The 23259-nt window shown below is 45.1% G+C and overlaps 1 protein-coding gene and 1 long non-coding RNA gene across 2 annotated transcripts; one reads left to right on the forward strand and one right to left on the reverse strand.

The window, feature by feature from the left end:
- Nucleotides 1-10748: 10748 nt before the first annotated feature.
- Nucleotides 10749-14434, forward strand: LOC136518532 (probable esterase PIR7A). Its single transcript, XM_066512208.1, has 3 exons — nucleotides 10749-11174; nucleotides 13459-13602; nucleotides 13981-14434. Exons 1-3 carry the CDS (start codon nucleotides 10776-10778, stop codon nucleotides 14275-14277), a joined length of 840 nt encoding a protein of 279 aa, XP_066368305.1. The 5' UTR covers nucleotides 10749-10775; the 3' UTR covers nucleotides 14278-14434.
- A 139-nt stretch (nucleotides 14435-14573) lies between these two features.
- LOC136518533 (uncharacterized) lies at nucleotides 14574-18131 on the reverse strand. The gene is made up of 3 exons (XR_010774539.1): nucleotides 16569-18131; nucleotides 15931-16085; nucleotides 14574-15610 (listed from the first exon to the last, which is right to left on the reverse strand). It is a non-coding gene; the product is annotated as an uncharacterized lncRNA (long non-coding RNA).
- Nucleotides 18132-23259: the final 5128 nt, after the last annotated feature.

Raw genomic sequence — 23259 nt, forward strand, 5'->3', positions numbered from 1 at the left:
CTCCCAACGCCTATACCTCATGGCTCCGAAGGAATTAGCAAAAATGAAGAAGCAGCTAGAAGAATTATTGGGAAAAAAGGCTTCCTCCGTCCTAGCTCTTCACCATGAGGTTGTCCAGCCATTTTTGTGAAGAAGAAGGATGACACTCTTTGGATGTGTGTGGATTACCGCCCTCTTAATGCGGTAACCATTTAGAACAAGTATCCTTTGCCCCGCATAGATACTTTATTCGATTAGCTAGCTGGTGCTAAGGTGTTCTCCAAGATTGACCTTCGTTTAGGCTATCATCAGATCAAGATTAGACCACAAGACATACCAAAGATAGCTTTTTCTACTAGGTATGGGCTGTATGAGTACCTAGTAATGTCTTTTGGTCTCACCAACGCTCCTGCCTTCTTCATGTACCTGATGAATTTAGTTTTTATTCCAGAGTTAGACAAATTTGTTGTTGTATTCATTGATGATATCCTGATATATTCCAAGAATGATGAAGAGCATGCCCAACACCTTCGAATAGTACTGGCTCGATTAAGGGAACACAAGTTGTATGCTAAATTTAGCAAGTGTGAGTTCTGGTTAGATCGAGTGTAGTTTTTGGGGCATGTGTTGACACCTGATGGTATCTCTATTGACCCCAGCAAGGTGCAAGATGTGCTGAATTGGAAGTCTCCCAAGTCTGTGCACTAGATTCGGCAGTTCCTTGGTCTAGCTAGGTACTATCGGCGTTTCATTCTGGATTTCTCCAAGATAGCCCAGCCAATGACCAAGCTGCTCCAAAAAGAAGTCAAGTTTGATTGGAGCCCAGCCTGTGAAGAAGCCTTCCAAGCTTTGAAGATGTTTATGACCACTGCTCCTGTGTTGGCCCAACTAGATATTAATAGACCCTTTGATGTATATTGTGATGCCTCGAAGATAGGGTTGGGATGTGTGCTGATGCAGGATGGGCGTGTGATAGCTTATGCTTCGCGCCAACTAAAAAAACATAAAGTAAATTACCCCACTCATGATTTAGAGCTGGCTACTATGGTCCATGCTCTAAAAATTAGGAGGCATTACTTGTTGGGAACCAGAGTGCACATCTTTATAGATCATAAGAGCCTCAAATATATTTTCACTCAGTCTGAGTTGAATATGAGGCAAAAAAGGTGGTTAGAATTGATCAAGAATTATAACTTGGAAGTACATTATCACCTAGGAAAGGCCAATGTGGTAGCTGATGCCTTGAGCCGAAAGTCATATCTAGTTGAAGAAACACCTTTGTCTCTCAACCATGCAGAGGTGTTGGCTCACATTGCCTTGACCTCAGAATTGCTGGAGCAGATTAATCTAGAGCAGAGGTAAGACCCTAAAGAAATTCCTCAAGTCAGGAAATTGATTGCCGAAGGGCATGGCCCTCACTTTAGTATTGATGAGCATGATGTAGTGAGATACAAGGATATATTGGTGGTTCCATCAAATGAGGAGCTAAAAAGGAAGATTTTGAATGAAGCTCACTATTCAAAGCTATCTATCCATCCTGGCAGCAACAAGATGTATCATGATTTGCACCACTTGTACTGGTGGTCCAACATGAAGCAGGATATCACCCAGTATGTTGTGGAGTGCGACACTTGTGAGAGAGTTAAAGTAGATCATATGCGTACTCTAGGATATTTGCAGCCCTTGCCCATTCCTGCTTGGAAATGGGAAGACATCTCCATAGACTTTGTGGTGGGTTTGACCCACACATCCAAGGGCTATGATTCTATTTGGGTCATTGTGGACCATCTAACTAAGTCTGCTCATTTTATCCCTATGGACACCAGATATACAACCAGGAAGTATGCTCAAATATATTTTGACCAGATTGTGACCCTACATGGAGTTCCCCTTACTATCATCTTTGATAGAGGGTCAGTTTTTTGTCTCTCATTTCTAGGACCAACTACAGCAATGTCTTGGTACTCGTCTCCTTAGGAGCTCAGCATATCATCCACAAACTAATGGCCAAATAGAAAGGGTGAACCAGGTGCTTGAGGACATGTTGGGAGCTTGTGCCATTTCTTTCCCTAAAAAGTGGGATGAATGCCTAAAGTTCGCTGAGTTTTCTTATAACAACATCTATCAGGAGAGCATTCGTATGGCACCATTTGAAGCTCTATATGGAAAGAAATATAGGACACCACTTAACTGGGTTGAAGTGGGAGACCGTGGATACTTTGGGCTAGATTTCGTCAAGGAGGCTCGAGAGCAAGTAAGCATTATTCAGAGTCACTTGAAGGCAGCTTAGAGCCGGTAGAAAGCTTATACAGATAAGAGAAGAAGGCCCTTGCAGTTTGTAGAGGGGGATTATGTATATCTCAAAGTCTCCTATGAGAGGGGTGCATCGGTTTGGTGTCTGTGGCAAGCTAGCTCCTCGATATGTGGGTCCATATAAGGTGTTGGAGTGGTGTGGCCCAATTGCTTATCGTCTCTAGCTTCTCGATATTTTATCTGCAGTACACAATGTGTTTCATGTATCACAATTGAAGAAATGCTTGCAGGTGCCTGATGAAGCTGTAGAAATTGAAGGGCTTTCCCTCTAGCTAGATTTGACTTATATTGAGCACCCTATCAAAATCCTGGACGGGAAGGAAAGAGTGACAATGAATAGTGTGGTAAAGTTCTATAAGGTGCAATGGCAAAACCACTCTGAGGATGAGGCCATGTGGGAACAAGAGAGCTACATATTGAAGCATTATCCCCACCTTCTCTCTGGTTCTAATGAGTAGTTATTACGTTGAAATGTATTTCCTATCTCCTTTCCCACACTAGGCACATGAAATCTCGGGTCGAGATTTTGTTTTAGGGGGGTAGATTTGTAACATCCTCGGTGTTACACTGTACAATTTTTTGCTAAAACACTACATGAGCATCATACTTATGTGTAAATGTGTGTAATATAGGGTGTAAAGCAATAGACGGAACTTGAAACGTTCATCGGAAACACGAAATGAATGTTATATTCCATGTCGTGTTGTACCCCTTAGGGTTCTAAATGATTTTTTATTGAACGAGAATGATATAGAACACATACCCCGCACTTTAATAAAGTTTGTAGTACAAACTTCATAGGTGGCGATGAAATACTTGCGGTCGGGAATGGGGTTCGCTAGATAGCATAGTTGGTAGCTTGGAAATCGAAGTTGACGCAAATCCAAACAAAAACTTAGTCGATTTTCGTAAGTCGGAAAATGGTTCGACAAAGCTAAGTTCGACAATTTTTATAGGGGAATCGGGTTAAGCACTGGCATGGTCTTAAGGTTGGTTTTGGTAGCTTGATACACCATCTCGAAAGTAAAATAGTTGGTTTAGCTACTGGATCATCGGGTTGGATTTTTTAAGCAGCTTTAAAAAGCGTGCAAGTCACGTTTTGAATGATTCTAGTGCCTAGGCGCGGTCACCCTGCCTAGCTCTTGGCGTTGCTGCACCGGCCGCCCAACATGCGTGTGCATGCACGCCCATGCGCATGGCTCCTCGCTGCTGGCCACGTCCTATAGCTGCTACGCCCTAGCAAATGCATGCACACGCACCGCGCCAGTGAGCCTGCCTGCTCTACCCGCCGTTGCGTTCGCCTAAGCCACGCTGCTCGCCGTCGCATCGCGCTGCACACCTGGTCGTGCTGCGCTCCGACCATCGCTGCTACATAGTCACTGCTACCATTGACCCTTTGTGGCTGCACGCACGTAGGCATGCCACCTAGCTTTGCCATCATGTCCGTGCTCGACGCCATGCCACGTTGTTGCCTCCCTGAACCGGCATCAGTCTCTATGGTGTGCTGTGCTATGCCACCATTGCCTTGTGGGTCATGGCACTATGGTCGCACGTCGCCATGCTAGACTCATACGCGCCCGTGGAGTCTTCACCATCGTGCTGCCGTCCTTCCCCAATAAGAAATTGCGCCATGCCAAGCCGCCATCACATCGCCTTCAATGGCGTTGCATCAGCCGAGCTGTGCCAAGGTAGAAACCATAGAGCTTCACCCTACTCTCGTAATTACGCATGTCTAGAGGTCGAGTGGGAGTCCAGCTTTGCGCCAAGCTCGTCACTATTGCAGCCATACGATGTCGGGGTGTTAATTTGAGTTTTCCCCTCGCCGACCACCATAAGACCAAGTTGAGTCGTCTGTCCAATTGGCCTTGCATAGTCCACCTCTGTCCAATTGGCCATGCACCCAACTAGCCTTGGTAGTTAGCTTGTGATTGGAGCCCACCCAACGAGCTTTCGTAGTCTAGTGAGGTAATGTGGCGCTTTCTCCTCGCAACGGTCCACCATGGTTGTCGAGGCGGGTGATCGGCTAGGATGTCGCCCATTGCTCCTTTGTCTCAATTGAGCAGAGCTTTTGTGTCTCCTTGACTTGTTTGCCTCGCTCATGCAGCGGATTCACCAGTGGTGCAGTTGATCGCTGAGAACGCCTTCGCCGCAGTCGGCGTGAATCGAAGTCACCCTACGCTCATTGCCAACCATCTTGCTGAGCCCTGTGATGTCTTCCAGTCTATTCTACATGTATCTGGTGAGGTCCTCTTGCTCCTAGGATAGGTGATTGAGATGGTTAGGGCCAGGGCTCATCGAAGCGCGTGGTCGCCTCCGGCGAACGTAGTGTAGATGCAGTGTGCATGGCTGGCTTGTTTGGGAGTAGAACAGGTATGTCTAGGACCTCTGGGATGTTACTAGTATGTTAAGCATGGAGTCTAGGTAGTGATGCTAGCGTGGTGTTAGCTGATTTCATCGGCATCGGTGTTGCCGTGGCCAGACCCCGCCGCGCTGCATGACCACACCTATGCACTATACCATTTTTAGTGTATGATACTTCTATCGATGGCGCTTCACTCGTAGAGTGCTAGGGAGGTGTTGGTTGAGGCTGAGGAGGCCCGTGCTCACCGGCGTTTGGCCAGAGATGCCGCGGCCTCAGTTGAGTTCTGGCCAGGGACTTTGTTACGTGAATTCAAAGCGACCCAGTGGGTTAAGTGCGAGAGTCAGTGAGAGAAGGGAATAGTGGAATGGACTACGGTTCCATTTGATTGGAAGCTGAGGGCTCTTTTGCATAATGCGGCGCTGTCGCGCGTGGGTTGTGCCACGTTGGGCCACGCCGGTGAGCTGCGCGGGTGCGCGCGCGGGCATTGCGAGAGTGGGCCGAGCCACAAAGTGGGCTGCGCGGTGAAGTTTAGTTTCTTCTTTTCCAATGAATTAACAAATGCTTATTCAATTTAGTTTTGAGCTGAACTTTGATAAATTGTAGTAAATCTTATAGGTGTCCAAAAATAGTGAAACAAAATTTGTTAGGTTCACAAAAATGCCATCTATCTGTTAGTGTAGTTAGTTTACAGTTAGCTGTGATACTGATAGGTTCATAAATTCGATTTAGGAAGCTTAGTATTACTTAGCTCAATATTTGTAGGAATTTTTGTGGCAAATTGATGATAGCTTTAGCCATAAAATTTTTATAGTAGGATCATTAGATTATTATGTACTCACTATAATTTTTGTAGCCCTAGAGTAGGTTGATAAATAGAGTAGCTAGTACCCCTTGTTTTATTATATATAGAGTATATCAGTATTAAGAGTAAGAATACCTTTAGTTGCTAAGATAATATATGACATGCTTCATACTTGTTAGTGTTAACAGTAGGTAACTTAGCACCTTAGTCGGTGGAACTCGCCTAGTAGCTTGATAGATGTATTTTATTTTAAGAGCTGCTGTTGTCATATTACTAAGTGTTGCATCATCATTTCATGCAAGTAGATCATGAGTTGGTAGAGTTCGTGCCCGTGGATAAATAGGATTACGAAGAGGTCATTGAGGAGTATGAGGAGGAGATCCACATGTAGGAGGGAGCTCTAGAGCCTTTTGGTGCTGACTTTGTTGACCCACCGCTTGCCCAAGGCAAGCCTCGGTGCATAACCCATATTTTTACTGATCACTGAATATATATATATATATGATGTGCATTTATGTTTTAGGTATTTTATGGAAACTACATGCATAAATACATCTACCTATGAGTCCTACTAGTACAGATCAAGTAGCTGCTATGCTCAGGATTTTGGTAGCGTGAGTAACCTGCCATTACTCACAATAGGTGATAATTATGATCACTCATGATAAATGGTGGAAAGGAAAAATGGTGACTGGACAGGGATATGGTTTAGGTATTGGTGGGTGTAAGAGGTTGTGTCCTATGGCCAACAGGGCATAGCTTGGTTACACTTTTTCCCTATCTGTGTCGGTTAAGGACCGGCCGTTGCATAAGGCTCTAGGCAAGTCATAGATTTATTATCCCAAGCACATACTTGGGTATGGCGTAGGGAAGACTTGTTGCTCTCTTGTCATGGGTTCCAGCTCTTTTCGGACCGATTGATTGGAGGCGGGGATGGTGGAGGTCCTTGCACCGCACTAAGTCTGGGACTTAGGAGCGGGGGCTTGGAGTCTAAGTTTGGATGGGGACCTAGACCTCAGGATAGGAGGGTGATGGGTTGGTCTTGCTTATGCCTAGGGTACAAGCAGGGCATGTATTTTTGGGGTACCCAGCTGGGGGCATTGATTCACGAATCGTCAGCGTTTTGGTACGGCTTGTCTACGATTTAGCATCGTAGTAAGAACTGAAAGATGAAAGGTGATGAAATAGAACTGATGGCTCAACTCTTGCTTGAAAGTAGCATAGGTGCTTACATAGAATGGCTAGATAATAAATTAATCATGGCTCCTAATAATAACATAAATAAGGACTCACTATTAGTATTGCTTTCTGCAAAAAGGAAACCCAGCAAACCATAAAGCTTTGCAGATCCCTTAGAGTCGGGAAATTATTCCCACTAGTCGGATAAGTCTTACGAGTACATTATGTACTCAGGGTTTATTTACCCCTGTTGCAGGTAATGCTTGAGGAGTACCATTGTGTGAAGGATTCTTCTAGTGGGCACAAATGGATCCTTGTTTCTTGTCGATAGATGTTTATTTACATTCCGCTGTTTAAAGAAAATTGTGTCTGATCGAGGTACTCAATTTACGTCTCATTTTTTACAACAAGTACATAGTTCATTGGGAACAAAGTTGAATTTTTGTACAGCATATCATCCTTAGATAGATGGACAAACTGAGAGAACTAATCAGATTTTAGAGGATATGTTGAGAGCCTGTGTGTTGCAGTATGGTACAAGTTCGGACAAGAGTTTGCCTTATGCAGAGTTCTTATATAACAACAGTTATCAAAAGAGTCTCGATATGACACCTTTCAAAGCTTTGTATGGACAAAAGTGTAGAACCCCGTTGTTTTAGAATCAAACGGGAGAAACTCAAGTGTTCGGACCGGATGTTTTAAGAGACACAGAAGAGCAAGTAAGGATAATTAGAGATAACTTGAGAGTGGCACAATCTTGACAGAAGAGTTATGCGGACACTCAGAGAAGAGAATTGGTTTTCAAAATAGGGGATTATGTTTACCTAAAAGTATCGCCTATGAAAAGTGTGAGAAGGTTTAACATGAAAGGAAAGTTTGCACCAAGGTATATTGGGCCTTTCAAGATTTTAGAGAGACGTGGAGAAGTAGCTTATCAGTTGGAATTGCCTAAGAGTTTGTCAGGTGTACACGATGTGTTCCATGTGTCTCAATTAAAGAAGTGTTTGCTTGTACTAGAGGAGCAGATACCGTTAGAGGAGCTTACAGTTAAGGAAGATCTTACCTATGAGGAATTTTCGATAAAGATTTTGGAGACAACAGAAAGGGTTACGAGGAGCCAAGTTATAAAGATATGTAAGGTTCAGTGGAATCGGTATACAGAAAATGAGGCTACTTGAGAAAGAGAAGAGGATTTAAGGAAAACATACCCGCAGTTTTTTGAGTAAGCATCGTCCGAATCTCGAGGACGAGATTCATTTTAAGGGAGGGGGAGAATTGTACCCCCCTAAAATTTGCATGGTTTTAAAAATAGGAGAAAATGATTTAATTATGCATATGTGTGTGCATGCAAATGTAGAAAATAATGATTTTTTATGAAATTAAAATCAACTATAAGGTCTAGCTACATGTTGATGCACTCATTCTGCTGCATACTGTATTTTGTCATGTCTGGATTTGCTCAAAATTCAAAAGAATTCAAAACCCTATTTGAAAATGGAATTGGAAAAGCATTTCAAGAAAAAGAAAAGGAAGAAAAACATTTCTCTCCTCTCCCTCCTTTTGGCCCAATCGGCCTGTTCTTTCCCTCTCACTCCCCTACGTGGGCTTCTGCTCTCGGCCCAATCCTTTCTCCTCTCTTCTCTCTATTCAGGCACCGGCCCAAGCGCTCTCTTCCCTCTCCTCACTCTCTCGGCCCATTCCCGCTGTCGGCCCAGCTGAGAGCGCAACCTAGCTTTGCCGTGGCAGCACGCCCACACCCTCACTGCTCTCAGTAATTGATTGCCCAGGCCTACCTGTCAGCTGTTTCCCCTACCTTCGCTTATATGCAGCCAGGACTCCACGCCATGGCCGTGTCCGCCTCTGCTACGAGCCCTCTCGGCGGCGTGCTCCCTACACCATGTGGCTCATAAATACCAAGCCCCAACATCGCTCTACCCTCACCGAACCCTAGAACAAGCCGCTAAGCCGTCCTATGCCCTAGCGCCACCGTCGAGGTCTTGCCATGAAGAAGCTCTACGCCGCCATGCCGATTAGCTGCTCCTCCATGCCCGTAAGTACCACGTAGAGTTTCTCGTTGAGTTTGTGAACCTGTTAAGCCCCTTATCTCTCTCTGTCTCGCTCTGTGTTGCTTACCCTGTGTCGTTGTCGCTCCAAAGCCGCCTTTGCTCATGGCCAGCTGCCTCAGTTTATTCAAAGCCGCCATAGATCGCCGTAATAGATTCGTCGTTTCCCTCTCTAGCTCCCAGTGCAGATCCCAAGCCAAACCGAGGTCTCTATGCCCATTACCCCTTTTCTCCGACAAAGAATCACCATCGCCGATGAAGACGCTGCCGCACCATCCTTGTTCCCGGCCGACGTTACCCTATTCCCCTTCTCTGTTTTAATCTTGACCATACAGTTAAGATCCAACGGACGTCAACTTGTGGCTACTCTTATGCTAAAATTGTGACAATTAAAAGCTAAATGGTGTTAAACCTGTGTCAAGCCTTTTGAGCCTCATGAACACCATGTTACACTTGTTGAGTACGACACATACTTATGCTTGTTTATTTTCATTATTTGGATAAAAATCCCAGATGGGTAATAGATGGCTATGGTAATGATGACTTTCCTAAGGATTACTAGACTTGTGGTCAACCAGTTGACGTCCCTGTGATGTGGAGCTTCTGTGAGAGATTTTTCTTTATACTTTCGCTACATTTATGTGAAGACTCTGTCTTATTATTCGTGATCTAATAAACACTTGTGATGATACTATTTATAATTTGTCGGCTTATGTGTGTGACTGATCACTGGGCGTACATAAGATTTTGCATCCCATTTTATCCTTAAAATTGGGTGTGACAATTCTCAAATACCACTACACACTCACTTATGACTATGCATAGAACATATGCCTTTAGTCGGTATTAACTTCTATGAAATCTTGCGAATCAAATAGAGTGACATCATAACGACTTCAAATAAGAAACTTGTAAACTACAAAATTGTATAAGTTTTCAATATCTACAACTTTTGTTTTGGTCACTTCTCAATCCGAGATCCTTAACTACCACTGCACTCACTTATGACTATGGAGCATATGGACTCCTTTGGTATTAACTCTACAAACTCTTGTGTTGTATATTTGGACATCCAAATGATCTTAAATCAAAAAAAGTTCGAACTACAAAGTTGTAGATCTCATCGAGTACTACAACTTTGATATAAAGTTCGTCTTCATCAGACATCATATGAGAAAGTTATGAAAGTTTTCTTCTACCATATCACTGTCAGTTCAAAAAACTGACAGTAATGACCCAATATCAGTGTCGGTTCTTGGTTAGAACCGACAGTGATAGTATTAGTGTCGGTTTTAGCTACAAATCGATAGTGATGATCCAATATCAGTGTCGATTGGTCCTATCACTGTTGGATATGTCAAAAAACCGGCAGTGTGCTGGTTTCTTAAAAACCGATAGTGATGAAGCCGACAGTGAATGCTAGATTTGTGGTAGGTACTTGATCATCACTTAGGAGTACTAATGTTAGTTTGTCTTATTACAATCGAACATGGTCAATACGGCCCTGTTGGGGGTTCTCATATTATTTTAAATATCCAAATTCAAACATATAAAGTAATTGACATTAATATTAAAGTTGGGAGTGATAGATTTGATTTCATAGGGTGTAATAATTAGTTACTTGCATTAGCCTGAGACTAAATTAGACCATATGCAACACAACTCAAAGCAGGTTATTAAACGTTAGTAAGGTTGTATTTGGGTACTTACATTGTGTTAAATGTGGTCACTATATATATTAAACATAATGTTTATAGTAGAGATGTGGGAGATATGAATTTTTTTTGTGTTCCTCATCAGTTTCTGCAAATTTGCATCGCTTAATATGAAGAAATCTGGCATATGTACTAGCTAATGTTTGTGATTGTATGTCCAAACCTGGGCATGGGAGTCTATGTGAACAACAAAACAGAAAGACTAATGCATACAACCAAACCTAAAAAATAAAAAAACGACAAACGACATTTCTTATTTGGTTGTGACCGGAGGAGATATATTATTAGTACTATATATAGCCATGGGGGTGGGCGGGGCACGTACTTGTATAAATTCTGCAAGTACACAGAGTAGTAAGGCCATGGAGACCAACGGGCGTGGAAACCAGGAGGAGCCCCATCCGCAGCACCACTTCGTGCTGGTGCATGGGCTGTGCCACGGCGCGTGGTGCTGGTACAAGGCGGCCACGGCGCTGCGCCGCGCGGGCCACCGCGTGACGGCGCCGGACATGGCAGGCTGCGGCGCGCACCCGGCGCGCGTGGACGAGGTGCGTAGCTTCGAGGAGTACTCGCGCCCGCTGCTGGACGCAGTGGCGGCGCTGCCGCCGGGCGAGCGCGCCGTGCTCGTGGGGCACAGCCACGGGGGCTGCAGCGTCGCGCTCGCCGCCGAGAGGTTCCCGGACAAGGTCGCCGCGGCCGTGTTCGTGGCCGCGTCCATGCCGGCCGTCGGCCGCTCCATGGGCGCCACGACCACCGACGAGGTACGTTACGTACGTACATATACATGAGCACTACTGCTTCACGCGTGATCTGCGAGGGCAAATCATATGTGCAGCAATGAATTGTTGTATCGCCCTGGCCTGGATGCACATGCACACGCCGCAAATCTGGGTCTCGATAGAAGCTTTTGCAGCAGTAGCAAAACGAAACTTGGACGGTAGGTAACCTGAGTCTGGAGGGGAAGTTTTGACCATGCATATGCATATTTTGTTGGTTCAGTGCATTTGGATGGACCGGGGCTTCCTGGAACTCTTTTCTGTTTAATTAGCACCTGTATTGTTTCGGTGAGAATTCACTTGTGCAGCTCAAAGATGCCTGCAAGAATTAGCAAATTTACCTATATTTGTTCTCTCTTCATGCTTCACCATATATTTTTAATGGCACGGACGTGAAATTAATTCACTTTAAGTGGAAACCCACTGTTAGAAAAGCTTCCTTAATAAAAAACCGTTATAACTAGGTTGACACTGCCTAATAATTTGTATATATGAATAAGGGTTTTAATTAAGCAACTGATTGATCAGCTGGTAAATGGCTAAAACAGACCTTTCAGGAGAAGATCTGTGGCCTCTGAAAATTATTACGCTGAATATCCAAAATCCTTGATTTATCGTGCATTACGCAGATCGTGGTTGGTTTGTTTCACTTAGTGGTTGGTTTGTTTCTTTTTTGATTAATCAGGCAGCACACACACACTTCACATCGCATCTAATATGTTTCTTTTTAGTTATCTACAGTACAAAATATGGTTCTATCTCTCTGTATGTAGTACTAAAGTGTGTGTGTGTTACGGTGTTGTTGCGCAGCAGCTGAAGTCATTAGCCATGCAGCGAAACAGTAACTGTGCCTCCACTTTGTTAAGCCATTATTTAGTTCTCCAAAAGTGCACTATGTAAAAAGAAGATTCTCCGTCACCTCAAACTTGCGGTACATGCATGGAGTACTAAATGTAGACGAAATCAAAAACTAATTGCACAGTTTGCTTTAACTTTGCGAGACGAATCTTTTGAGCCTAATTAGTCAATGTTTGGATAATAATTCACAAATACAAACAAAATGCTACAGTGAAGAATCGTGCACTATGCAACCGAACTAAACGCGCCCTAAGTGTCTCGTTGACTTTGTAGTAGGAAGTACTAGCCCAGATCAGCCGGCCAGGCGGAGGACAATGATGAGTGGTAGTAGCTCATCACCTACCCAAGCAGCAGCAGCGTGTCGTTGGTCAGTCGTAAGTAGACCGGTCGACGGCATTGAACGGCTTGCCGGCCTGCCGGCGTACTTTCTCGGTGCCAAAACAAGAGTGACTTTTTTACTTTTAGTTATTTGACTGTTCTCTTTATTCAAAAGTTTTATATAAATTATAAAATAAATAAATTATTATTGAAGTATCTCTAGTAATAAAAGAAGTCATAACGAAATACATAATGATTATATAAAATTTTTAAATAAGGCAAACGATCAAATAAGATGTTTGAAAATAAAAAACGTCAAATAACTTGGGACGAAGAGAGTTACATACCATGGTTGATTTGGACATTTGGTCCATTCTAATCACTAGGTGTTTATCGTACAATCATCGTAGGGTACAGTACGTACTGTACGTGGCAGTGATTTGGATCTAACATGCACGTGCATGCTGCGAGCGGAAAGCTGCTGCACGCTACTGACCGCCGGCCGCTCCTTCATTCCGTTCCTTCATTGCGAGCGGAAAGCTAGTAGTAGCGGCTATTCATTGATCATTAGGACAGCGAGAGCACAAATTCATGGAATAGTAACTACTACGGTAGGGACGGCGCCAGGACGGTTTAGGCGCCCCGGTGGCGGTGGAGGCGGCGGGAGGAGAGAGGGGAAGAAGAAGACCGCCTGCCGCGCCGCAGCGGGGCGGTGGTTAGCGGCGGCACATCGAGCTTGAGGAAGAAGAAGCTAGGGTCATCGGTGCTGGACGCGGCGGCCGGGAAGCCGTCGAGGACTGGACAAGCCAACGGGAGGCGGGGGCGTCAGCCATGGCCTGCAGCTCATGGAGATAGAGAGACGGAGGTCGAAGATGACAGAGAGACGGAGGTTGAAGATGATGTCTCAGCCCTAGGATCTAGATCGGACGGCTACAAACCATCGCCCGAAAGGAAACGGTTTTCAGACACCTAAAATTTTGCAATTTTCTTTTTTTTTTCTCTTTATTAAGCTGCCTATTGGTACCGTAGTACGTACGGATTAACAATGACCTGTATCATAATTATTCTTTCCCCTATATTATACTGTTGCCAGTTTCTCAAGTTTGTTGGAGCAGAGCCGGACTTCTTCCTAGACACCAAGGAGCTGCACCAAGAGAACCCTAACATTCCTGGACGCCCTGTTATCTTCGGGCCCAAGTTCACGGCCCAGAGGCTGTATCAACTAAGTCCACCAGAGGTGATAGCATCCTAATCTTGCTCTTCCGGCTATGCATTATTATCGTATATCACCCTCTGTCCGAAAATTATATGTCGTTTTCGTTTTTCTAGATATATATTTTCTCTATACACCTAGACATCCAACATGCCAAGATACATAATAAAAATTATAATATCTAGAAAAGTTAAACCACTTATAAATTAGAACGGAGGGAGTACGCGGTATATATCATGTCAAAGAAAACGGCATGCTTCATCTTGAAGAAAAAACAAAGAAAAATAAAAGCGTTTCCCCGAAAAGGATTTTGCAACTTCAAATGAAAACGTGTAGCTTTATTAATATAAAGCCACAATATGGCGATGAATTAAGTAGCTGCTATTGTTGACTTGAGTTCAGGACTTGACCCTGGCCTTGTCGCTAATCCGGCCGGCGAACCGGTTCAACGAGGACGCGCTGATGACGGACGAGAAGCTGCTGACGGAGGCGGGGTACGGGTCGGCGAGGCGCGTGTTCGTCGTGGTGGAGGACGACCTCGGCATCCCGGCGGAGTTCCAGCGCCGCATGATCGCGCAGAGCCCCGGCGTCGAGGTGGAGGCCATGACCGCTGGCGGGGCCGACCACATGGCCATGCTGTCCAGGCCTGAGGAGCTGGTCGACCTCCTCCTCAGGATCGCCGCCATCAACGGAGTGTGATGACATGACCTTGCTGGCGATGTGTCGCCCACTCAGCAAATGAAATATATATGGTTAGAACGAAAATAATCATTGTGACATGCTGGTGTGTCTATGCAGCACTCAAAAGACAGAATCGATGGAATATAAATAAAAGCTACTGTGCCTCCGAATGCAATTATAGTTTTACCTTAAATCAAACAATCTTAGGTTTGACCAAGTTTATAGAAAGAGTACCAACATTTATGATACAAAATGGGCATACTATAAACGTATATCCAATGATAAATTTAATGACTACTTTAGTATCATAAGTACATTTACCTTTTTTTATATATAAATTTAGTTAAACGTAAGATGACTACTTGACTTAGGGTAAAGGTAGAGTTGCATTCTTTTTAGAACTTAGGAGTATACTTTGCTGTTGTTTATTGCATCTAATTAGTATGGACGATATTTCTCTTTGATAAGTGCATGCTAATTTTAGACCGTACCTAACAAGATGGTCCGATGAACTTATCAGCCGTACCTTTTTAGCGAAATAACAATGTTTTTCTCTCATAACAAATTAGTATCAGCATCAGCCGTTTTTCCAGCGAGCCGAACAGAGCCCAATAGGCACCAGACGGTCCAATCAGTTATGTTTCTGGCAGACTTTGGCTATCGGGATGGGCTTTATATATGTGTTCCATCTTACTATGGTTGAAGGAATAACTACAATCACAACGATCCCTGTGTTGGCAAATACTGTAAAAAAAGCGTAAACAATTTACACTAATTTGCTAGCAGAGCACACAGAAGCACTATAACAGTAAAAGATCCTCATGTCATTCAGAGAGCAGAGTTGGCGCTATGACTATATCCAATTGCATTTCCAATCTGAGAAGCAGACAAGCATAACTCGCTACTTAGTTAAAAATCGCATAGTTGTCATCAAACAAATAAAAAAACTAAATTCGTGATCATGTCATATATTATTCCCATTTTTCATATAAATAAAAAAATTTCTACACAATCACAAGAAACAACAAGTAGCAGAGTTGGTTACATGCATGCCCTGCAATGAACATATACCTGACTGCATAAATTTTCAGAAGTGTAGTTCTTGTGAAAGTTTCAATTGGGCATGCCTAAGAGATTGAATGGAAGAGTCTCAATCTACTTTTCTAGGAACACAATGTTAAAAAATAACCTTTTTTTTCACAACTTCATTCTTATTTATCATGACAAGAGCTGCACAACAAATTGACTTGGCCATCCATCACAGCAGAAGGGTGGTAACAGGTAGAGAAGATACTGCAATCAGGTGGTAACAGGTAGAGCAGAAGCTGTGAATGCAACCTAATGCCATCGCCTGTCAGTGCACAAAAAATTCACGAATTGTGAAGTCTTCTCTGGGTACAATTAAACAGTAGGGCTAAGGCCCATTTTGTTTTAAACAAATACATATTTATTGTTACGAGGAGAACACCAAACTGGTGGGATGAACAGAACAACACCCATGTTATTTATTTCTAACATGTCATCCTCGATGGGTAATTAACTGAAGCAAGAAATCCTAGCACAACAAAAGCCCGGTGCCTCCAGATTCGAGGGAAAGGAGTTATTTTCTAACAAATGAAAGGAGAGAGTTAAAAGATACATATATGGAATCAAACAAGCAAGGTATCCTACCTCCACAACAGATCCGCTCTCCGGCTCTCGCCATGACTGGAACCTTCACAAAGCCTTGGTCTGAACAGTGCTGATTCAACGAGATCAGTGGGACGCTAGAGCATCTAACAAATCAACCTTATTTTCAGTAGGAGCCATTACTACATTCGTGTTTCCTGCATATATAAGAAAGAAAGAAAGAACTCTGAGAATAAACAACATGTAAACCGGCACACTCGTTCATATAATACATCCACACATAACCCTTTCAGTAAATTCCCATCATAGTTCAATCAATTTCTCGTACAACTGTACAACAGCCACAGGACGTGTGGTCCATTAGATCCAAAATATCAATATAATTTCTTTTTAAACATCCTTCCACCACATAAGTGGATGTTTTTACATGTACATCATATTGGTTCATTTCTACTTACTTATTTAGTATAATTGCGCCCTCAAAGGATAAATCACAAATGCAGTTGGAAACTTGTAACAATGGCTATAATATCATCATGTCTAATGCTATTTCTAGTCCAAAGGTTTGCTACGAGCAGAGGATAGCATAATGACAATATGCTTGTTGATTGCAGTAGCTGTTCCATAAAAAAAATGTATGTTGCTATTCTGATCATTGTAGCTGAGGACAGTATAATTACTGTATGTGCTTGCTGATGGCAGTTGTCCAAGTCAGATGTACTATTACAGCTTCCCAAAATACGTGCTTTCCAAATCCAGAAAAATACGCTGGCTTTGAAAGAGGAGCAACCACCCCTTAGGCGATGGAGGACCCCGACCCGCTCCCGTTCCTCATCCCATAAGCCCAGTCCGCCCAGATCCGCTTCTTCCCCAGCCACTCCCTCCAATCAGCACCTAGATCGACCTTCAGCAACGCCTGATCTACCCGTTCTCCAGCGCTCAACCTGGAATCTGCGAGATCGAAGTTTCCGACGCCCCCATCCATGTTCTGCCCAAATCGCCGGCGCCACCCCACGAGCCCGGCTCTTGCGCGGGTAGCAGCCGCGACGGAGCCCACACCGCCAGCCCCAAGCCCCAGCCTGCCAGCGACCAAGCAGGCGCCGGCAGCCACTTCTCCAGCGACGGCCGCAAGCTCGGGCCGGCCTCGCTGTCCCACCTCTTCCCCCATGCCCCTCCCTTCTTCCCCGGCCGTTGGTCGGCTGGTAGGAGTAAGTTTCGGCGTTGGGAGGAAGACCCCTGCGCTGGTAACTCCAACGACGACCTAGCTTCATCTGCCAGTCGCTCGACGTACCTGGACGCCGCTCGCAGGGCCCTCGGGGCCTCACCTCCTCTGCTGGCAGGGGCTCCGGACGCGGCGCAGAACGCTGCTGCCGTGGAAGGAACCCATGCCGGACGCCATGAGGAAGCGACGTCATCGGCGTAGGACCAGCGCGTCCGGCAGCCGCGGTGCCGCGTGAGTGCCCGCGCGTGTTAACGGCGGCAAGGGTCCCCGTGCACCAGCGCCTCAGCCCGGCACAAGGCGTCGGTGTCTGACACGTGTCGGCAGCGCACATGTGCCCCGCCATGGGCCCAACGTCAACGCCCAAGGATTTCAGATCGTCGAGAGGCGTCGTCGCTGGCGTCTCCAGGGGAGACGGGCCCCAAACGCCAGCGCCCAGTCCCGCCGGAGCCAGTGGGTCTATGCTTCAACTGTCTGACGCCCGACCACGGCGCCGCTCAGTGTCGCGCCTTGTCCCGTTGTCTCCGTTGTCAGGGTACCGGCCATCGGGCCTAGGCATGCAAGCTAGGCCGTTCGCAGCCACGCAAGGCCTCGTCCTCGGAGACCGGGTTCGGTCGGGGTGCCTCCAGGACGCGTCGCCATGCCGGACGAAGGTGACCCAGCTCGCCGGGAAGTCGAGCCGTGCCAAGCCAGGAAAAACCAACGTCGTCGCCCTACTCGTGTGCAACAATCGACCCGCCATCGTCGCAGTAGCACCACAACAGCTTGCTACCGCTATCATCGCCTCTGGGTGACGCCGATAGCCATCCTAAAATCGAGGTCTTGGTCAACCCGAGGAACACAAGCTCGCCGCGTCTGAAGCGGACTTTTCCTTTGCTCTTGTCGCGCTCGTTAATGGGGAATCAGCCGGCGGACTTCCAGGTGTCGGAGGGCGTGGCCAGCATCTGTGCCTGGCTCAGGGGCAACTTTGCACGCAAGCGTCAGTTGGACGGCCATCCTAGCTCGTCATGTGAGGTAGTTGGTCTTGGCGGACCGGGTGCTGTGGAGGCAGTCGAGGCAACTATCACCTGCAGTCGACACTACTGCAGCCAGCCTTTTCAGGGGCGGCAGATAAGTATCTGTAGGGGCGGCGTTTGGAGGGGTGGTTCAAGATTTTTCTAGAATTCACGATTTTGGACCCAAAAAATAGCAATAATTTTTTAATACAGGGAGGCTCCTATCGGTCGCAAGTTGTGGCATTTTTCGCGCGAAAATCGCGTGCTTCGCAGCCGGCCCGCGACCTTCCTCGCGCGTACTACCACTGCACCTTATACTATATTGGATTTTCCTTTCACACATATTATCCTAAATCGAGTTTAAATTGATTGTTTGAGACCCTAAATGAATTCAAATGAAAAAGTTATCAACTACAAAGTTGTATAACTTTTTGAGATCTACAACTTTTATTTTGGTAGTTTCTCCATCCGAAGTCGTTTACAAAATTTGAATTTTAAATTTGAGAAATTCAAACGTACTTTTCCTTGACAAGATGACCTCAAATCAAAAAGTTCTCAACTACAAAATAGCATAACTTTTCGAGATATACAACTTTTATTTTGAGTGTTTCTCCATCCGAGGTCGTTTGAAAAATTCAATTTTTAAATTTAAGAAATTCAAACGTAGTTTTTATTAACAAAATGATCTCAAATGATAAAGTTGTCAATTATAAACTTTTATAACTTTTCGAGATCTACAACTCTTATTTTGGTTGTTTCTCCATCCGAGGTCGTTTAAAAAATTCAAATTTCAAAATTAAAACATTCAAACGTAGTTTTTTCTTGACAAGATCTCAAATGAAAAAGTTGTGGAACTACAAACTTCTATAACTTTTTGAGATCTACAACTTTTATTTTTGTCATCTTTTTATATGACTTTGTTTGGATAATTCAAAATTTGAATTTAAAAAAATAACAACTTCAAACATCATTCTGAACCAGTAATTAATTTCAGCTAAAAAAGTCATTAACAACAAAGTTGTAGAACTCATCAAGACCTATAACTTTTATTTAGTTTATTTGTTCATCTTACAAAGTGGCAGTATGCATTATTCATAAATTTACATATCCCTCTTATAGTTTATGAACTATATGAGAGATATAAATTTGTGAACAATTTTACCATCACTTGCTCGGATGAAGAAATGACTAAAATAAAAGTTGTAGATCTTGATAAGTTCTACAATGTAATTCAGGGCTTTTTCATTTAAAATAATTTACTCCTTGAAAATGTTGATTGAAGTTGCCATTTTTTAAAATTTGATTTTTGAATTGATAAAACAAAGTCTCTTGAAAAAATGATCAAAATAATAGCTATAATAACACAATAAATTGAAATAGCATAATTTTAGATTTTTTTAGAAAAATCATCAAATTTGAAGTTAGTACGAGGGAGAAAAACTAGTTATAAGTTTTAGTCTATATTAAAAAGAGAAATTAAAGGTCTTCAATAATTTAAAAATTAAATTTTTATTAGTCTTTTGATGGTGCATATGATTTCAAATGAAAAAGTTATAAACAACAAAGTTGTAGAACTCATCAAGATCTACAACTTTTATTTTGATCATTTCTCCATCTGAGGTCGTTTGAATAAATTCAAATTTAAGTACTTAATTTTTATTATTCAACGTCTATTTGTAAGGACGACTCTATATCCAGCTGCCCCTACAGATCAGATTTATAGGGGCGGAAAATAAGGTCATTTGTAGGGGAGTTTCATAACACTAGCCGCCCTCATTTGGGAACCATTTGTAGAGGTGACACAATATAGAGCCACCCCTAAAAGAAGTGAGGCATTGCTGTAATACTATCGGTGTTACGTCCTAAACCAATTACTAAATCATGTCATGAGCATCGTGTTTATGTAATAATGCATGCAATAGAAGGTGTTGATAAATTTCTGGTAGCCTGAAATAATCAATAAAAATATTAAATCAATGTTGATGCAATAGCTCATATATATCAAGTAGGTTTAAAACCAATTTTTATTAAGCAAAATACTATAGAACATGTGTGTGATAATTAAATAAAGTTGAAAGTGCAAACTTTGTAGATAACAATGAAATACTTGATATTGAAAAATAATATTGCTTAGCAATATTTTCAATAGTTTAGAAATGCAATTTGAAATAGAGTTCAACTCAAAAAACTTAGAAAATTTCAAGCTTGTGTAGAGCTAGACATCGCTAAGTTTAGCAATTTATTTAGAGAGATTGGGTTAGAGGGTGATGCGATGTTTTAGCTCGGCTGAGTAGCCTCATGTATCAGGTTGATCGTGGTGAAGTCGGTTTCACTTTAGAGGCAAAGGTTTAGTGGTGGTCGCTGCTTTAAAATCCATGCACAGTACGTTCTCGGGCTACCCCTCTAGGCTGGGCGCGGTCACCAGGCTATGGGGGCGCGCCGTCGTGGCGTTGGCGCGCTCTACGTGCGCACGCACGCTGCCATGCTTGGCCGGCCTAGTCGCCCTAACCCGATCGCGAGGAGCCACCGTTGCTGTGGCTTGCCCGGCTGAGCGGCGTTGCCCCTACCCCGCGCGCTACCGCGCTACCGACCCATCTCGCGCCGCGACGCAGCCGTTGCTGCTGCTGTCGCATCACGCCACGCTCGCACCTACCCGCTGGATCGCCACGCTGCGCGCCTGCCGCTACGCTGCATCGCTGGCCCGCCTTGATGCTACGCGCACGAGGCCGTGCCGCCGTCGCCTTGCCAATTATGGCACCACGGCGCGCGGGCCACATCGGCAGCGAGCGTGTAGTCATCGGCTAGCCCTTGGCCATGGGCCGCCTAGGTCGGGCCAATCGCGTTTCGCCAAGCACGCACATGCCGAGCCTCTGACCGAGTTCCCACCACCTCCCGTCCGCTCGCTTCTGCCCTGTCCGCTTCTCTGCTATCGCCGCCATTGTGCCGTGCTAGAGCGCATGGACGCGTGAGGACGCCTTCCTTTAATTCACTGTGCCCACCGCTCTGCCCTCACGTCCTCTCTCCAGTCGTCCCCACCTCGCCTTGATTACGGCTAGGCCGAGCTCCAATTTTGGAGCTTTGCTCCCACCACCATGCCATTAAGGCCCAGCCCGCCTCACCGTGGCCAGCTCCAACCTCGCTATCTCACGTCGAATTGACCGCACCACTAGTCCCACATAGAACCCCTCTTCGTCGTGCGCACCCAAGTCATAGCCCTATAGCCGCCTCCACGCCGGTGACACAGTCGTGTCACTACGGTTCGCCGTTGAGCTCGTCGCGCGCACGTGGCCAGACTTGCTCGAGGCCTCTCTAGCCAGGCCACCGCCACGGGTAGGATCGTGGTGTATCACAGATGTTTACCGGTTACTTCTATTATCTGTTGCATGCTGTGGCTTACCGAAACACGGTTGCCGCTGCCTAGGAGAGCCGCTCTGCTTCACCTCTGTAACACCCCAGGTGTTTGCCACTAGTTAAGCAATGGGTTTGAGCTAAAACATGGTATATTAAGTGATGATGAAGATGTCAAGGTCAAACCTATAGAAATGAGCCCCAACCTAAACTTGGATATTGCACCTGTGCTCGCCTATAGACCCCTTTTCAAAATATATGCTTGGGTGGTGTGATTGGAATATCTTCATATGTCTCACATCAATACCCATCTATATTGATCCATGGAAAAGTTTCGTGAAGTTTGGAATCAAGAAGTCACATGAAATGACGAGTTATGTCCTTGCTTGAATAATTTTATAAAGCGAATGGAATTCTTGATCGTCAACCAAATCTTGCAACCTTGCCCAAATGACCCTAGATGAACTCTACAACGAAAGTCATGAAAGGTTCATGTTGAGGAGAAGTCAAGAAAATGCCTCAATCGGTCAATAACTCTAATTTAAGCTTTATAGTGACGATACTTTGACCTATGTTGACCAACCACTTACAGTGCTTGCATGGAGTTGCACCTTAAATAAAAGTTGAAGATTGGGTAGAGTAGAACAAACTTTGTTTTTGGACTAAGAGCTAGATCAGCTTGGAAGTAAGTCAAATCAAGGTCACAAGATCAAATTTGCTGCTGATTTCAGCACTTAGAAAAAATTTCTAAGTCTGGAATCCATTGTCATCACTGTTGGCATTCCACGTTCTCCAAATTTTGCTAAGCAACTTCAGTTGATCCAAATGTAAAAGTTGGAGCTTACATGATGGGGAAGAACATACAAGAAGATGGCACCAGTTGCATTTCATTTCGACCATCAATTTTGGATGTTTGCTTGTCGCTGTCAAATCACTGACACTATCAAGTTTAGTACTAATTATCTGCTAATCCAACAGCCTAATGGCCAAGCACCCTTAATCAAGTTTGTAGAGCATCAGAAGATGAAGAATTTTGCTTCAAGGCCCATAGCCCAGTTCGGAGCAGAGCTGGCCCAAAAACGGACCCCAAGTCGGGCACAGAGACGCACGCCACGTGTTCGTTGTTTTGTCTCCGTGGCAGCCATGCAACAGAGCGCGCACTCCATTGCCGCCGCGCGTCCCGCCTCCGCGCCACGCGCTGCCCTGCCCCTGCGCCTCCAAATGCGAACGCCCGAGCTGCCCGAGCACTCACTCGCCTCCCCACTCTCCTTCCCTCGCTCTCTGGTGCTGCGCGCGCTCCGGAACGCGGCCGCCATGGTTGCCGCCGCGAGCTCGAGTTTGGCCGCTGCCGTTCTCCCACCTCCGAGCGCTTCGCAGCCCAACAGCCACTGCCACTATCTTCTCCTTGCCTTGCTCCATCTCGCGTGCACGCTCGCCCAAGCCATCGGTCGCCGTATCGCCGTCGCCACCGGAGGACAGCAGCCGCCGCCGCTGCAGGCCGCCGGCGTGCGTGGCCAGGCCTCGTCGGGCCTCCTCGGAGCAAGCTGCGGCCACCTACGGGTGCGCGTGGACCCACCGGTGCTCCCCCGCCCCTCAGCCGCCGACGCCATGGCCTCCTCCGGCCGGAGCAGCGAGCTCCGACGGCCTCCCCTGCTCAAATCCCGTCAGGGACCTCCTACAAGAATTCGACGAACTTCAGGGTTCTAACTGCGAAGTCAGTGACTCATGTGAATAGTGCGTAAGGACTGGTTTGTAATTATTTTGCAGGAACTTTGGAAATTCATAGTAAATCGTAGAAAATTCGTAAAA

Source organism: Miscanthus floridulus, chromosome 17 (assembly GCF_019320115.1).
Source record: "Miscanthus floridulus cultivar M001 chromosome 17, ASM1932011v1, whole genome shotgun sequence".
NCBI lineage: Eukaryota > Viridiplantae > Streptophyta > Magnoliopsida > Poales > Poaceae > Miscanthus > Miscanthus floridulus.

Coding starts and splice junctions, on each gene's coding strand:
- LOC136518532 (XM_066512208.1), top strand. CDS start 10,776: ATGGAGACCAACGGGCGTGGAAACCAGGAGGAGCCCCATCCGCAGCAC. Junction 11,175..13,458: donor GCGCCACGACCACCGACGAG/GTACGTTACGTA, acceptor TACTGTTGCCAG/TTTCTCAAGTTTGTTGGAGC. Junction 13,603..13,980: donor ATCAACTAAGTCCACCAGAG/GTGATAGCATCC, acceptor ACTTGAGTTCAG/GACTTGACCCTGGCCTTGTC.